Here is a 14180-nt window from a genome sequence, read left to right as displayed (position 1 = left end):
ATTGGGGAGTGATCCGATCTATAACTGTTAAGAATGTGTATATCATGTACATGTTGATTAAGGCTTTGCGATAATAAAAAGAAATCCAATCTTGCTTGTTTAATGGGATTATTTTTTTCTCCATGTAAATTTTTTTTGTTCAGGGTACAATTCCCTATAGGGATCTGTTAAATCATAATTTTCTATTATATTTAAAACTTCCTCTTTGGCTTTCGGGTTACTTACATTTTGGTAATTATAAGTATCAAGATTTTGGTTTTGGACTAAATTATAATCTCCAGTTATTATAACTGATTGGTTGTTCAAGTCTTCTATTATATCACTTACTCTAGAATAAAATTCAGGTGAATCTTTATTTGGACCATATAAGCATATCAAAGTTATTCTTTTTCCTTCAATTTCAATATCAATGTCTAACAGATTTCCTTGATCATCTTTTTTTATCCTATGTATCTTGTATTCAAAGTTTTTGGTAAAAAATATTGCTACCCCTCTTTTGTTTGTTGCAAAAGAATTGAAAATACAGTCTCCTCCCCATAGATTTTTTATTGATATTTCTTCTTTTTCTGAAAAATGTGTATCTTGTAAACAATATATATGGCAATTTTTTGCTTTTAGATAATCCAAAACATCTCTCCTCTTCTCCTTTGAATTTAAACCTTGACAGTTGTATGAAACAATTTTTATACAATTATCACTCATTTATTCATTTATTTTTATAGCTGATAATAAATACTTGAGATTTGATAAGTGTAATGCGATCAATTCGCCCATAGTATTTATAAAAATAAGTGATAATGTAACTCTGAAATGTCTGACCTCCTCTACGTTGTCTGGATTAATTTCCTGCTGTATCCTAAATACATCATAGTTTTCATATAATAAGTAATACTGTGTCAAAATGAAAAACAAGCATAAAAAATAAAAGAAACAAAAAGAAAGAAAATTTGAGATCATAGTGTAAATATCAAAGATATAATAAAAATTAAAAACAAATTACTATTGTAGTGAAGAGCAACCTATCCACTTGTGTTCAAATGTTTTTTAATACAGAAATACTGTGTACAAAGGGAGATAAATCTATCTAATTTAAATTATAATAAAAATTATCTCCATCATATTATGTGTTTTCATATCAAAATCTAAATGCATTTAATATACACTGTTTTTGTTGATTAAAGTAGGTTTTTATTTCCTTTCAATTCAAATGACCAAGACCGAAAGAAATTAAGGGTTAATGAAGACAATAAAAATGTGTATATTTAGTTTTGTACAAACAGACAAACAAATGTTTGGTTTTCAATAAAATCAGTAGATATTGTCCATGTAGTGTTAACATTTTCAGGATTTTGCAAGTGTATATTTAATACACTTCACGATATTTACACTATGAGCACAGGAAAACATGTATATGTAACTGAGAATTAATAGCAGCTAATATAAAAGCTCTTGACATGTACAAATTAAGCTTCAGTCATGCACATTTTAATTAAGCGTCAGGCAAATCAACACAAATAAAAATCATATTAATATAAGCTAAGCAGTAAGCACTAGTGGAAAACATAAAGCATGTTTGATAAGGATAAGCGATTGATTCTCTTTTAAAATAAATAAAATTTCTAAATTTCTCAATAAATTTTAAATTAATGGTACTCTTTGTTAAGCCAGCTTCACTTATTCATTCAATTGTAATAATCTCACCTTCTATCATGGTATAATTTGAGACCAGATATTAGTATAAAAAAAAATCTGTTGCACAAGGTTTCATTAGAACAAGGCTTCTAATGATGAATTTTGTGTAAATCTAACTGTTTTACAGTTTCTATTATCGGGTGAGTACTGACCTTACAACCAGTCATTTAAGCGTGAGAAAAAAATAGTCATTAAGCTTCATAATTTGGAGTCTATTATAATATGTATATAAGACATACATAGTTTAACCGAGTATCCTATTTTGGCTATTTCAGTGGGGTAGGAAAACATTCCTGTTTTACCAACTTTACATGCTGGAAAGCACTAAAATAAAGATATAAAGCTGTAGTTAAGCAAACAAATAACGCAAAAAAAAAATAAAATAAAAAAATACACCAACATACACACATCACAAAAAGTAAAACAAAAACAGAACATTAACACAACTATACTTACTGCTATTTTACACCCTAAAAGATATTAAAGTATTAAGTATACATTTTTGTATTCAAATTTGTTTATGCATACATATATTTATACCGGACAAGTAAACATATCAAAAGAACCCACAAAAAAACAGAGATACATATATATAATTTGTGTTATGTTTGTTCTACATGTATAAGTGTTGATCAGACACAACTGATGTCTTTACGGACGTTCCAGACATCTCGTGCATTAAGACGGGTTTCTAAAACCAAGTGTACCCCTCTTACTCTTATCCTTGTTTGTAGTTTTTCTTTAGTCCTGATGTTATATGCCATTTTCGCAAGATCGTTACGTGCCTCTTTCATAACAATGGGGAGATCATCAACAATTCTTATCCTTTTTTTTGCAACTTTGTAAGCCTGGGCCATAATAAATTGCTTGTCGTCATAGTGCATGAGCCTAACAATAATTGCATCAGGGCGTTTTGTACCGTCAACTGGAGCTTTTGCAGGAATCCTATGTGCATATCATCTTAACAACACGTTTTATTGTTCTTTTATTTGTTTTTGTTCTATTATTAAGATTACTTTTACTGTTGAATGGTTTTATGTGATATCCGTTTGACGTGGCTCGGTACTTATACATCTCGTCAATGTGTTTGTATTGGCTTTCATTTTTTGGTGATTTGTTTTGTATATGTGACTCTTTGTATTTCTTTTGTGCTTATAACGTGACTCTGTACTTTAAAAGATTCCGTCAGTATGATATTTGTCTATAATATGTCATTATGATATATTTCTATTATGAATTACTATATACGTTGAACCACAAACGTCAAAATCAATCAATGGCGTAGTGGAATTGACAATTTTTGGATTCTCATAAATTCTATGTATAACTTTTGAACTAGTTTGAATCTCGGTCTATTTCTGTAATTTATTCTTACATACTTTTGATTTTTTAACTCTGTATGCGTACATTGCCTAGGGGGAAAAAAATAATATTTTTTTTAAATTGTTTGTATGCACATTGAACAACAAATTTATGTGACGTATTTAATTTTTCTAACGTCAGACACTCAAATCAATCCATGTGTTCTTAGACAGTAGATGTGATTGTGTCCTGTTAAATTGTTCCCTTTAAGAAGTTTTGGATTCTCATATGTTCTATGTATAATTTTTGGACTAGTTTGAATCTCGGTCTATTTCTGTAATTTATTCTTACATACTTTTGATTTTTTAACCCTGTATGCGTACATTGCCTTTGTAAATTTTAAAATTGTTTGTATGCACATTGAACGACAAATTTATGTGACGTATATAATTTTTCTGACGTCGGACACTCAAGTAGATCCATGTGTTCGTGGATAGGTTTTTGTGTCCTGTAAAATTGTTCCTTTTAAAAGTTTTGGATTATCATAAATTCTATGTATAACTTTTGGACTAGTTTGATTTCTGTAATTTATTCATACATACTTTTGATTTTTTAACCCTGTCTGCGCTCATTGCCTATGTAAAATTTAAAATTGTTTATAATCCAGGTACTTTTGATAACTATTGTATTCACATTGAACGACAAATTTATGTGACGTATATAATTTTTCTGACGTCAGACACTCAAATCAATCCATGTGTTCGTAGATAGTAGATGTTGTTGTGTCCTGTTAAATTGTTATACGATGATGACTGATGTTCCCATATTTTGACTATTTTATTGATTGTGACTGTTTATTTAACGCATCATGTAAATGTAACGGAATTTGATGAGACTGTTATTAAAGTGAGAGGGTTAGCGCTATAGAACCAGGTTTAATCCACCATTTTCTACATTTGAAAATGCCTGTACCAAGTCAGGAATATGACAGTTCTTGTCCATTCGTTTTTGATGCGTTTTGTTTTTTGATTTTGCCATGTGATTATGGACTTTACAAATTGATTTTCCTCTGAGTTCAGTATTTTTGTGATTTTACTTTTTGCAATAGGGAAACTGTCGGCTTTAAATTTTTCAATACCAAGATCTTTAACAAATAAGTTTTCAAGCACTTCCCAAATTATCTCATTTGTTTTTTTTTCGATTCCATAGATGAGGATGTTGTATTTTCTATTATGTTTCTCAAGTAGTACTTGACATTCTTTGAGTGAGGCAAGTTTTTTGTCTATGTCTAATTTGAGCTTTTCTAATTTCTCAGTTTCTAAACAATTGAACTGAGATTCCAAATGTCCCACACCTCTCTCAAGCTCATTGTGGTCTTGCCTAAGTTGTGTTACCTCAGTGGTTGTGATACTAAGGTCAGATTTTACTTGACCTACTTCAGATTTCACATCACTAATAAGTTCAGTCAAGTTTTTTTCAACGGAGTCAAGCCTAGATGAAAAGTTTGTGACCTTACTGTCTATACTCATCATTATCTGTTTAAGGTCAGTGATGTCTTCTTTTGTCGCCATGTTATTCATTCAAATTTCAATCAGTCAATCTATCTTCGTATATTTTTTTTGATAGATATTGTTTTCGTATTGGTTATTTGTTACCACAGTATTTCTGAAAGTTATATAACTATATGTATACACACATAATAAATGGATAAGTTACTCTTTTTTCTTTAGCTTGAAATTTTCATGGGCGCCGCAATGACAGGGGTTTTTAGTTTTTTTTTTAGTTTGTAACTCAGATTTGTTTTCTTTCAATCGATTTGTGACTTTTGAGCACGGATATACTACTGTTTACTTTATTCATCAGATAGCAACCTGATCTTGGAATGCATCTTGCTTCCACTATCATGAGTTCAGAAATGTCGCATTTCTATACATATATTTGCAGATTGAGTAGAAATAACACAGTCAGACTAGAATTTTCTGTTTTTAGATTAATATTTCAAATAAGTATCATGCTTGTTTTTCATATTCTTACAAAACGGTAAAGCAATATTGTGGATAAAACATGTCTGTAGCATATTAAAACAGAGTTACCCTTCTTTTGTTAGATATTTCATTCATATCAACGTATAGAGCATCAACCTTGCAGGAATGGGGTAGCAGTCCTTCTACTGATCAACGGAAACAATAGGAAACATCTAAAGAAATTGTGTATCGGCACTTTTCATTTTTTTTCACCAATTTCGAAGAAAGAACTTTATATACTTTATGGCCAAAAGAAAAATGAAGAAAATACAAACAACAACTCATAAACGAATCATACAAAAGTAACCAACACTAACTTCATCAAAACTTAACGAAGCAATCAATTCTGGAAGGATAATCAGTTTCTTCCCCAAATAGTTGTACTAGTCTTGTTACCCATGAAAGGTAAAATCCCTTGCCTTTTTACGGCCAACTTAGTCCATATGGCACAAGGTAGGCTATAATAGTAGGACAAAAACAACATAAACAAACCAAAAGTCTTTTTTTGTTGCACTTCTGTGTTCTGTTATTTTGTTATTTTTCTCGATGTGTTCCTCGGTTTTAGTTTTAAAACCTGGTTTGCTTTCTCTAAAACGATTTTTTGAGCACATGTATACTACTGTTGCCTTGATTTACCGAACTAGATTCGACCTTTTGTAACTTTTTTACTTGTTGGATTTAACTATTATATTATATGAATTATTTCCTTAATTGCTGTTGAATCGATTGTCCCTCAAACATGTTTACTAATTCTTTTAGCATTGACAATCTTTGTTTTCGTTTTTGGCAAAATAGTATTTTAAAAAAAATCTTTTGACAAAAAAGCAGATTGACTATTGTTTCTCATTTACCCACTGCACGAAGACTATGAAACATCTATTTGGTGTTAGGCGTAACTGACAAGAAATGATTTTTCAGAATATGTATATATAGTACAACACAACATATAGTTTAATACTTTTGTAAAATGTACAAATGATTGTTTTTAACATCAATCCTAAATGAATATTAAAGCTGCTTTTCTTTCACTAAGTTTTAAAAGATGAACTATCAAATAACCATAGATGTATGGAAGGATAAGTAGTGAGTTCCCCTAAAACAATTATCAATCAATTTGTTTTTCAAGTTTTGTACTCTTTCTTCAAACGTCTAGAGTTATCGCTCTTTTCACAATGATTCAACAAGACTGGCAATTTCAATTTGTGATGGGAAATAAATTATTAGAATGTTCATTTATAGAATCATATTTTTTTCTCTCATTTATATTGTAAAATGTAAAAATAGAACTTTTTTTAGACACGTATTTTTGAGTATTGTTTCTCAATTTTATTCTAAGATGAAGATTTATGGAGTCAATACATATATACTTTTAAAATGTTTACAGGAAAATACTTGTATTTTCTTAATGTTTAGACTGAAGGGTGTCTGATTTTGGGGTAATTTTCAGGTTTAATCAGTTTTAAATTGAAACATATAAAGATGTTTTGTCTGATGATTAACCACCCTATCTTCTGCTTAAAGCTCCCCCCCCCCCCCCCCTTTTTTTTTTTATCTTAATATCAATTGATAAAAAATAGCACATCCAATTACGAACTTTTATAAAAAATGCTAATGATCTCTAACCATTAATCATACATTAACTTTAAATTAAACCTTTTCATTGGGGTTGTATTAAAAAAAACTTAGTGATAAAATGAACATAATTGTGCAACGGGAGGATAACCAGTTTCTTCCCAAATAGTTACACAGTCGATCTGGCCATAACAGGATTAATCCGTTATTCAGTTGCTAATGATGATTAAATGAAATGAACGAGTGTTTTCGGCGTTTCACAAAAATTCTTTGACGTTTTAAAAAAGTCCATTTCGGGTAATTTTCAATTATAAAAAGATAAAAAAGAAATAACCAAATTCCAATTATTCAATTTCATTATCGTGGTATTACATATTACACCGGATGTATTCAATTCATGTTCCCCAATTTTTGACATTTTTACCTATTACATCATGTACATCTGTTTTTTATGTTTTAGCATTGTTGTTTATATAATGAAACTTTAAGCGACTGACAACCAAGTGAGCTGTTAAGCTAGCTATATTACCAGGTCCAATCAACCAATTTTTACACAAGGAAATGCCTGTACAATGTCGGGAAAATGACCGTATTTTCCATACGTTTCATGTGTTAGAGTTTTTGTTTTTATAATGTGATAAAGGTCTTTTCATTTTGAGTTTTCCTTGAGGTGTGGTATTTTTGTTATTTTACTTCTTAATCCTTGAACAAGATTCGCTTTTTTGTACCATATCCGTTGCATTTATTCATAAATGAAGCGACGGCTTCTGTCGATAGATTTGGAATACATTGTCTTATCAGGTGCATTTCGTTTTGGTAATTGTTCTATCTTTTCTCATTATTTGTACTCTCTAGATGACTGCTTCAAAAGTATTAGACTATTAATATTTTGTTAAAGGTGCACTTATTAGGAAATGCATTTTTGAAGGCGTATATGATGCATCACATAGCTGCGGTATGACAACGATTCAGCAAAATGGGAAATAGAAGATTAAGAAATATTTACGATGTTAAGCAGCAATACAACAGGAGACTATACTTTAATCGTAAATATTAAACCAACTTATCCTGGAAATAGAGATGTTAAAATTGCTCATCATGCGTCTTTTATTAAGTCTGGATGATTAAACATTCTTTATAAAAGTTTATCCATAATTAGAGACAATGCTGACGTAAGTTAAAGACGCATGCAAATATGTGTCACGTCATCTCTGGAGCAATTGTATTTAATGGTCAAACATAAATACAGGCAAGATAAAGAGTAGTATACCGCTGTTCAAACAACTGTCGATTGTGATACTTTTCAATGATGATAATATGTTGAATGACGAGTGTTAATCGGCACAATTTGCACATTACTATGCTTGTCTGATAAATAGTATTATGATAAGCTAGATGCGTAATTAAGCATTCAATTGAAATTAAAAGTGTCGTTAATAATTTAAAGCTGCAACCTTGTAGAGAACTAACTGTTTAATTATTAACACGAGGCCTCCTTGAAGCTATTCATCATAAACTGCATATAAGCTAGCCGTGTTTCACTTGTATGTTTCAATTATTCTTTGTTCATTTCAAGCGATTTTGAATTAGCTGTATTGATATTTTTGTGTCAGTAAAGAGATTATATCTAGATAAAATTACATTATTTTCAATGACTGAAAATAATTATAATAACATTACAAATGATATTTAATATATGACCATAGGAAGTTCTTGTACTAATTTTAAGATAATAATTGTATTCTTTTCCTTCATATGCTGGTCTTCATACTTGAATATTTCGCGTATTTACATTATGTCAGCGTAAAGGGCGATGAAACCCAGATCTTTTTCTTCTGGAAGTTTTTGATTCCAATTTGCCTACTTTGATTAATACTTATCAGCTAATGTCAAAGCTTGATATACTCCCCTTTAAGGTACACCCTTTATTAACAATACACATCTGTTAAGAATTTTGGTATTCACATATAGTTTATCTAGACATTAAATACTGAATATGTCGTTAGACGAGCATTAAGGGTCATGCATGTATATATCAGCATGTATATATCAGTGAATGCTTGACTTATCTGATCTCTATTTGGATACTGTAAACCAACTTATTTTCGCGAGCGATTTATTTTCGCGACTTTCGCGAGTAGAAAAATAACGCGAATATAAATCGTCGCGAATATGTCAATCTTTGATTTTTTCTTCATAAACTTTATCAAGGAAATCAGATAATCGCGAAATTAAATAGCCGCGAAGTGGTCAAGAAAGAGTAAAACGCGAAATAAAGTATCCACGAAAATAAGTTGGTTTACAGTATTTCTTTTTTAAAGATTTGTTTCATCTCATGTTTGACTGTCTTGTATAATTTTCTTTTATAACATGATAACCGTAGTTTTTTTATCAGTTTTTAGCGTGTTATTGCAGATAGTATTTTTGTCGCTCTGGATCGTTTCAGAGTGTGTGTTAATATGAGAATGTATGCATCCTTGTATCCCCGAAGGCTTCAAGAGCACTGTCAATGATATGGTTTATTGATTTGGAAAAATTTAGGCTGAACACTTCATTCACGATATCTTGACAAAGTTGGAACATCAGTGATAATCGAACATTTATTATAGTTATTGCCCTCTGACATATAGATAATGTGAAACATAAGTTGTTTTGCTTTTATGTCTTCTCATTAATTGTTGATGTATATAACCCATCTACATCTACTCATGCAAAGCTCTGATTCCTTTCACGGATTTGGCTATACTTTTTGGACCTTTTGGATTATAGCTCATCATCTTTTATATAAGCTTTGGATTTCAAATGTTTTGGCCACGAGCATCACTGAAGAGACATGAATTGTCGAAATGCGCATCTGGTGCAAGAAAATTGGTACCGTTAATTTTATTGTGAACACAGTAAGTGATCTAGTTGTGTTTTTCTTCATAAGTTCCTATATTTCTGTGTGTTTCCCTCGATCCCGGATTTGTCTTCTCTAAATCGAGTTGAACTTTTGAACAGCGATATACTACTGTTTTCTTTATTCATCTGGTAAAGTTGACCATGTTATAATAGAAGGAATAATAAATTGATATCCTTTTATGGTATTTGAGTTGAAAACTGACAGTTTGCCTAAACTTGTAGCTTTCAGTTTGAATAAAGGATAATTTTATTCATCGCGAGATTCATTATTATTTTTTTCGAGGATCTTCAAACTGTTTCGAATAATCTTCCAATAACATTTTCACGTATTTTAAAATTCCCATTGTCAAACAATCAAAAATTGACACAACTAAAATAACGAACTCCAAAGAAAATCCAAAATGGAGAGTCCATTATCATATGTCAAAATCAAAAGATCATACACATCAAACGAATGGAAAACAACTGTCATATAAGATATTTTAAAGTATATAAATGAAATTTCAAAACGTGTCTTTGTAAATATGAATTCTGTTAAATGAATTAGAATTTATTTCAAACATAACATTAATAAACAAAATGATAACAATTTGCATAATCACATGTGTAGGAAAATATGTTTTAACAATGCATAGACGAATAGATAAAAGCACAACAGAATAAAAAGACAGCATTTTCACCTTATAGATATAATTTTCGACCTTGCACTTTCGCTATCGTCAAGTTTTTTTAATCGAAAAGATTCGAAGCATCAGTTCAAATTTAAAACAAAAATTTTAACATTATCATAACATCGTAAAAAATAAGTGAACTGTTTTCGTAAGTAAATTCTTCCAGAATTTGTAGACCAATCAGAATCATTTATCGACTTATGACTGATAGTTTGTCTAGCTGTGAGATAGTTTGTGAGCAGCAAAAACATAGATAGAAGAAGAAACTTCTGCCACGCTTACATTTTTTTAATATGTGCTTAGGTCCTGAGATTGAGTAGTCACTTGAACACTTACCGATACAAACAATCCTTTAAAAAATGAAAGGACACAATTTTACTTTCAGAATTTGCACATATTGTCATCTCGCTTGAAAATGTAAGAAAAACATCTTAATTATCATTTTAATACACCTTTAATATATGTGACTTTTGCATGCTGGTCCTAATCTATTCTGTAGTATATGTTTATTATGGCATACTCTGTTTTTTTTCTTATTAAACCAAGTAAAACCCTATAACTGGGTCTCATTGTGTCTTATTTGCCGATGCAATATAAAAGATTGTGTGCAAAAATGTACAGCAGATTTTTCATTAAGTTTCCTTATGCACCTTCAATCGAAATGGCTGGTAAAAGAATATGGATACGAAAAGATATAATCGTAACATTATTTTGGCTTCGATATCATTTGCCTTATCTAGTTATGCATTAAAATTGTACTCTGCTAAGTATAGCAAAAGAATATAATCAAAAGTTTTGAAACAACACACAATTTGAATTTTGATTATTCATGCTAGTTTGCAAATAACAACTTATCTGTACATTAATTTTGAATTTTGTAACAGGTCTCCAGAGTTATGATCCTTTATTTATCTCAGAACATATCAAAGAGGCAATAAAAATTACATGTTATACAGATGAATTAAATTAGGGTGCAATCAAACTATCAGAGTGACAAATAATAACAACCATATACTACTAATGCTATGAAGTTGATTCTTGTGTCGGAGGTAATAAGCTATGGTACGGACAATTTTCGAAGTGACACACAGTGTCATTAGTGTGAGAAGAATGATGGTCTTCTATAGATATTAAGGTATGAACGTCATTCAAATGGTCTTTAACTTTTTTATCGGGATCAGCAGCTGATTTTATCCTTTCAACTGCTTTTTTCTTCTTTTTGCGGAATGTATCCTGTCGTTTAAGTTTTCTACCCGGCGGATTTTGATATGATTTTATTTGATGAATAGAGTCAACTTTGATAGAGGGTAATACAACTGGACCAGTTCTATCAGTTTTATTCGAACATTCGTCAAAATCATCTGTCCTATTTGTTTTAGCACTTTTATTACCACTACTAATTTTTGGAAGAAATAAATGTAGTTCGGCATGTGAATCATCTACCTTAAAGTCCACTTTAAATGAGTTATCATGATCTTCCTTTTCGTCGTCTCCGTCTTCACTATCTGTATCGCATGCATCATCCTCGTCTGGTTCCTCGCTTATTGTAGTAATATTATCCGGGAAGTCAGAAATTGTAGTATTATCTTTATTATCTATCACTTCGTCTGTTATGAAAGTTGTGTGTTTCTTCTTTTCAGTTCTAGCCGTCACATCCGGTGTTTTTGGTGTAACAGAATCAAACAATTCTGCTTTCTCTTTCACTATTTCCGGATCCGGCTTTATAAGGGAGACCACTTTCTTTTCATTTATATTGGCATTTTGTTTTAACAAAGTTTTTACTGTTTCGTGTTGAGAAATTATTTTGAGTTTTTCTGTAGCTTCCAGAAGTCGCCGAAACGTTGGCGAATGACTTCTTTGATGAAATCCATATTTGGATGGAAAAAGTATTTTTTCCTTTTCTTCTTTTTCATGTGTGCGTAAACGGTATTGAAGTGGCTTCACCAGTTCTGCAAAAAATCGAACGTCTTGCAAATTTTCTGTTGTATCACCATTAATGACATGATTTTTATTTTTACGAGATATTATTGAACCGGAAGTAATATTTGACCAACTACTTCGTAATTTTCTTGACGACTGTATTAAATGTTCCGAATGCTTGTCCTCACGGATGACGTACTCACTGTTGTAACGTCGGAGTGTATCTTGATCTGCTGGTGGTCCTTGTAGACTTAAGCCTTGTAGTCTAAAAAGATAAGCATAAATCATTAAGCAAATAATCATAATATATAACTTTAGAAAAATAATCATTTCAATCCCTTTTCAGTTGTTTTGAGTATAAACAATTCGAGGAAAAAGGGTAAACATTTTCTTGCGAGTGAAGTCCATTTTTGAATCTGAAACTTAAATCAGTTTCATCTCGTATCAAGATGAGAAAACTGTTAAACAATAGAAATATGAAACATGGCTTTTAGGAATAAAAACTCTAAATAATCAAAAGCAAATTCATATTTAATACAATAGTGACAGCACTTTAATGATAAAACCCAGCAGAAAACTCCGTTAACCATATATTCATAGCAATTAACATTGTTCTCCAATCACAACGTTGTGGTGAACGCTTTTGAAGATATTACACATTACGTATTACCTCATGCAATTGTCAATACACAAACAATGACTTCAGTAGGTTGTTTAAAAATGTGTTTATTTTTAGAAATAAAATCTTACTCAATGAGAGGACCAACAGGAATAACTTTCGTTTCCATGGTCATCTATTCAGTTCTATACATCCAGTACATTAACATTAAGCGTGAGCAGCTTGTCAAAAAATAAAATAAATAAACATAAGCATCTAACTTAATTCAGTTTCCTTCTATGGTATTTTGTTTGAGTCTTTGATATATTGAAAGATAATTAAATTTCGTCAAAGAAAGACAGAACTATCTATACATCAACATTCGGATAAAACAGGGACAGTCAAACTCATAGATCGAACATAAACTGACAACGCTATGGCTAAAAAAAAGACAATCAGACAAATAATAGTACACAAGACACACGACACACTATAGAAAATTAAACACTTATCAACACAAACCCTACCAAAAACTGGGGGTGATATCAGGTGCTTTGAAAGGGTAACTTTGTTGCCTTGGTTGTATATTCATATTTTATTTTTTAGTTGATATCTGATTATTTTGTGAAAACGATCATCTAGAATACAATTTCATATTGCTTTTGTTCAAATATTAAATCTTTATGCAAAACCTTTAAAACTATGAATGGGTTGGATATAACAATCAAATATTCTGAAATAAAAATTATATGTACTTTTTATATCTTATTTTGGATAATGATTAATAAATTTTAGTGAGAGAAAAATATTTTCTTCTGTAAAAATTGTTCATTATGTTTCCAGCTAATTCTCATAAACTGACATATTTTTCTAATCCTATCACATTAACGTTCATGATAAAAAAAAATCGAATTCAGGACAGACAAATTATAATCATTTGAATACATTTCATAGAAATAACAATGACAATAAATTGTTTCTACGCATAGGTTTAACCTTGATTTAAAAAAAACCTTCTATCAGGTTCAATTAAGAGCTTTGAAGGACATTCAGTCAATTCAGAACCATTTGGAATGGTAAGTTTGTATAATGAGACGGATTCATGAAACGAAAAGTGAAAGCATTTTGGTTTGTTTCTCAGTTCTGAAGTAACGACTTATTTGCATTTCATAGTAGGGTGATTTTGTTTCAGAATAAGCAACTACACTCCCATTGCTCTATAAAAAAACAAATGCCAACAATAAAAACTTGCTAGCTTTACATCAGATTTATTTTAATCGTTCATCATAAATTTCTTCGTCTGTTGAAAAAGAGGGACGAAAGATACCAAAGGGACACTCAAACTCATAAATCTAAAACAAACTGACAACGCCATGGCTAAAAATGAAAAAGACAAACAGACAAACAATAGTACACATGACACAACATAGAAAACCAAAGATAAAAAACAAGACGAACCCTACCAAAAACTAGGGGTGATCTCAGGTGCTCCGGAAGGGT

At 30.6% G+C, this 14180-nt stretch overlaps 1 protein-coding gene across 2 annotated transcripts in view; it reads right to left on the bottom strand.

Annotated features, from left to right (window-relative positions):
• Positions 1 to 10063: 10063 nt before the first annotated feature.
• The window catches only part of LOC134688253 (uncharacterized), a 33288-nt gene continuing 29171 nt past the window's right edge, over positions 10064 to 14180 (bottom strand). For both annotated transcript variants that reach the window (XM_063548760.1, XM_063548761.1), the window contains exon 2: positions 10064 to 12347. In XM_063548760.1, the coding sequence (XP_063404830.1) occupies positions 11186 to 12347 (1162 nt within the window). In that variant the 3' untranslated portion in view covers positions 10064 to 11185. The remainder of the gene's footprint in view (positions 12348 to 14180) is intronic.

Source organism: Mytilus trossulus, chromosome 10 (genome assembly GCF_036588685.1).
Source record: "Mytilus trossulus isolate FHL-02 chromosome 10, PNRI_Mtr1.1.1.hap1, whole genome shotgun sequence".
NCBI lineage: Eukaryota > Metazoa > Mollusca > Bivalvia > Mytilida > Mytilidae > Mytilus > Mytilus trossulus.
This window is presented reverse-complemented; position numbering and strand designations above follow the sequence as displayed.